Source organism: Ailuropoda melanoleuca, chromosome 16 (genome assembly GCF_002007445.2).
Source record: "Ailuropoda melanoleuca isolate Jingjing chromosome 16, ASM200744v2, whole genome shotgun sequence".
NCBI lineage: Eukaryota > Metazoa > Chordata > Mammalia > Carnivora > Ursidae > Ailuropoda > Ailuropoda melanoleuca.
The window spans coordinates 81,531,361-81,535,381 of NC_048233.1; the positions used below are offsets into that span (position 1 = coordinate 81,531,361).

General features: G+C 58.2%; 1 protein-coding gene across 1 annotated transcript in view; it reads right to left on the reverse strand.

Moving 5' to 3' along the window:
* The window catches only part of RAB3IL1 (RAB3A interacting protein like 1), a 20,399-nt gene extending 18,242 nt beyond the window's left edge, over positions 1–2,157 (reverse strand). Inside the window, exon 1 of the mRNA XM_019806977.2 lies at positions 1,926–2,157. Coding sequence (XP_019662536.1) covers positions 1,926–2,077 — 152 coding nt within the window. The 5' untranslated portion in view covers positions 2,078–2,157. The remainder of the gene's footprint in view (positions 1–1,925) is intronic.
* Positions 2,158–4,021: the final 1,864 nt, after the last annotated feature.

Here is a 4,021-nt window from a genome sequence, read left to right on the forward strand (position 1 = left end):
CTCCGCCGCCCGCCCGCCCCGGGACAGTGCGACGGCGGGAGCGGGGGAGGAGCCCGCGGTCGGCGCGTCCTGCAGCCCCCGCAGTGCTCCGCCGCCCGCGGCTGGCTTGTGTCCTGTCCCCCGCCGCCCCGGCCCGGGCCCTCGGCCGCCGCTGCTCAGGAACCTTGGCGGACCGTCACTCGGAGCCCGCCGACACCCTCCGGCGCCCACAGCCGGCGCCCGAAGCCGGCCCGCGGGCCAGCACTCCCCTTCCCTGGGCTCCCTGCTCTGTGCCCCCTCCTGGGGAACATCCTGCTGCGTGGGAAAGGGGTCGGACCCCAAGACAAGTTTTCTCGGGTTTACTCTGAGCGCTTATTGTTGGCCTAGGTCTTCAACACCACCCCCACCCCGCAAAGGGGCCTTCCCCTCTCCCTGCCCATCCCTTCCCTGCCTTTGCCCAGCGTCTACAGTCTGGGGGCATACACACTTCTTTCATTCATCCGTTTGTTCGTTCGTTCATCCATCCATCCATCCATCCATCCATCCATCCATCCATCCCTTCTGAGCACAAACTATGGACCATACAAGGGCTGGGGATCCAAAGGGAAACTGCATGGACACCTGCTCTGTCATGCTAGGGCTCCAATATGGTAGGGAGATGGCAGCGTGGCAGAATTACTCACAAGGACCTCCACTTCCAGGGCCACCGCCCAGAGCACACTCTACTAAGTGCTCGGTGTCTTTGTCACAAGTAGAAAATGGTACTGCCTTCCGAGATGGGCACAGCCCAGGCCAAGGCACAGGATTTGGTGAGTGGAGGGCAGGCTGGATTTCATGCCTTGCTCGCTTACTCCCTTGGCTGGCACCTTGTGCAATGAACAACCTGGGCAGCCCACTGTGACATCCCTTCTGACTTATCAGAATCATTCTGCACAGACCTCCAATGCCCTTCATTCTGTAGGGCAACTGTTCCTAAGACTGTGGTTTCCCAAGGGCAGGGACCATCTCCTTCTCTGCGCACTGTTTCTCTGCCTTCCCCAGCCTTGTCCAGGGTCTGGCCCAAAGCAGATGTCATCATGTTCGTTGACTTGAATCCTATACCAAGTAGCTGCTGTCTCCCTGGCCCTGGCTCTGTTCATTATTTAGGGGAAGGGGGAGAAGTCACAAAAGGAGCTCGGGACAGGGTCCTTACCCTCCAAGACTTCACAAGCCTGGGCAGGAGATAAGGGTGGTCCAAGTCATGGTAACCCAGACTGGTAGGAGATAAGGCACGGAGGCCATGTCAGCCCAGGCCAGCCAGGCCTCACTAGCTCCTTCCACAGCCCAGTGAGCTCTGCTCCTCAGCTGAAAAGGATTGGGCAGAGAAAAGTTCAGGAACCTACTTCATGTCACATAGCCAGGGGTGGTGGGGCTGTGACCCCTTACAACAGTTTTCTGAAAAGACAGCCCAGAAAATAGAGAACTCGCTAGAAGCTGCAGCTGTGTGCAGTCAGGCAAAAAGGGGAGCCTACTAGGGGCCTGGCCAGCAGGTGGAGGAGGGAGAAGTTTTTGAGGTCAAGGCCTCCAACCGCTGTCCTTCCCCACTCTCCCCACCATCCCCATCCCCACCTGGCAGCCTTGACCACAGAGCCTTGGCTGGAAGCAGACGAAGAACAGGAAACTGCCAGCCTGGATGACCCAGGCCCCAATTCTGGCTTATGTCTCTCCTCAGCTCACCGTGTGACCCAGAATGTTTGTCTTGTCCTCCCTGAGCCTCAGACTCTATGTCTGTACACCCAGGGTCACCCCTTGGCACTGACCTTGTAGGAGGCTCATGAAATTCCTCAGAGTTCCATGCCAGTCCCGTCAGGAGCCTGGCTTCTTCCTCCCTCCTCCCCCAGTGCCGCTACAGAGTGGCAAGATTCCCCCCCACACCTCTGTGACCGTGACCGAGGTCACTGGCTCACCTGTCTGTGTCCCAGGGCTCCTCTCTCAAGCTCCCCTCAAGTGCAGGGCCCAGAACTGATGGGGCGTAGCGGACAGCCCCTGAGCTCAGCGCCAGGAACACGGGGCATGTTCCTCGGGCAGGACACCTGGTGTGCTCCTTGGGGTCATCCATGCCAGGGCCAGCCTGAGGGTCCCTCTGGAGACTGCCAGGCAGGCGGGTGGCAGAAGCCTTCTCCCCACCCCACCCCCCACCCCCGGGCTGAGCCTCACGCTAACCTTTGCTATCTCTGAGGAGCAGCGGCTTGGGAGGAAGGCCCCTCCCAGCAGGCCTCTATCTCCCGAAACCCCGTAATTATTAACTCCTGTGGCTCCTTGGGCAGCAGAAGGCACGGAGGCCCTCGTTCCTGGGCTCCAGGCCAGGAAAGGTGAGACTCCCTGAAGGGTCGTGGGAGCTTTCCTCTACGTGCCCAAGGCCCCAGCTTCCGCTAGGCCCAAAGGAGGAGCTGCCTGTCCCTTCCCCACCCAGGCTGGCAAGTTGGAAAGACCCGTCCAGCCCAGGCTCTATCACTAGTTAGTTGTGTAGCTTTGAGCAAGGACCCCCGCCTGCCCCACATCCCATCCTTGGCCTCAATATCCTGTTAAAACTTGTAACCACCAACAAAAAGGCACAACTCAGTGTAGCAGTTAAGAACACAGGCCCGGTATCAGGCTGGACACAACCCCGTTCCAGATTATGAGCCTTTGGGCATGTTAGTCTCTCTGTGCCTCAGTTTCCCCGACCATAATACAGAATCTCACCCTCTAAGGCATGCCAAGCCAGCTGCTACTGCCCAGACATGCCCTACACCACCCCTTCCTCACACAATACCGTCTGCAGCACATCCTCCCTCCAGCTGCTTAACCCTCTTTTGTTTATACTCCCTCCACCAGGAAGCCTTCCCCTATGGATTGCTTTCCTGAGAGTGAAGCCCTCAGGCACGTGTCCACCTTGTGCCATGACAAGTAGAACTGTCGGGCACCCCCACAAGAACTGAGTGACCCTGTGAGCAGAGGTTGGCCCGCACTCACCCCCAAATCCTCAGTACTCCCTTGTCTGGGACATGGTCAGCCTCAGGCCACCAGGGTGGTTGGAAGGTTCCACCCTGTCCCATTTGGCTTGAAATCTAAACCTAGTTCTGCTGTTCCCTGGCTGTGTGACCTCAGGCAGGTCACTTCACGTCTCTGGGACTCAGTGCCCTCATCTGTAAAATGGGAACAGTTGTCCCCAGTGAAGTTGGGAACATCCCAGCAGGTGACATCTGTGAAAGGTCTGCCACCCTTGAAGTGAGTGTGCTCTGCCTTCCTGTCTCACCTTCCCTCTTCTTTCGGGTCAGCCTCGGACTTCCCACGGGGGAGAAGCTGCCGGTTCCTGACTAGCAGTCACACCCCGCCAGCCCTGCCCTGCGGATAACAGCATCTCCCACTCAGGCTTTGGGCTTCGAAGCTCTCAGCCTAATGCAAACCAGATGCTGGCCTTGCCTTTCCTGGCAGTGAATTTTCCATGGCCTGCTCCCACCCCCTTCCTGTTTTTGCTCCTCACTGATACCCTGCGAAATTCTCCTGTGCCTCCACCTTCCTCTGCAGGGCAACCTCTGGGCCCACCTGGAAACAATTAATGGAAAACAGGAAGTATGAAAAGGGGGGAGGGTCTCCCCATCACCCTGACATGGCAGGAGGGGAAGGTGCTCAGCCTGGCTGATGACAGAGTGTATGAGAGCATGTCCCCCACTGCCAAGCATCAGGCTGTCCCTCGGGGAGGAAATGGAGTTCGAGCTGCTCTGGGGACTGTATAGAAAAAAACTGCTCCTTTCTGGACATTCAGGCAGAGCTAGGACTTTGTGGGGAGCTGTAAGGGCCTTATCCTTGTCCTTGGCTGTGATTTAGAAAAATCAGAGCCAGAAGAGGCCCAAGTCCCTCCTGCTGCAGATGAAGAAACTGAGCCTTGGAGGCTCGTCCAGGGTCACCGGTGAGTCAGAGCCAAGAGGCAGCCAGGCCTGAGACTGCTTGCCAGTAAAAGCGGCTCCCCGAAGAAGTCACTTCCCGGGCTTGCTATCTCAGCGGCATTCCCACTGCCCTT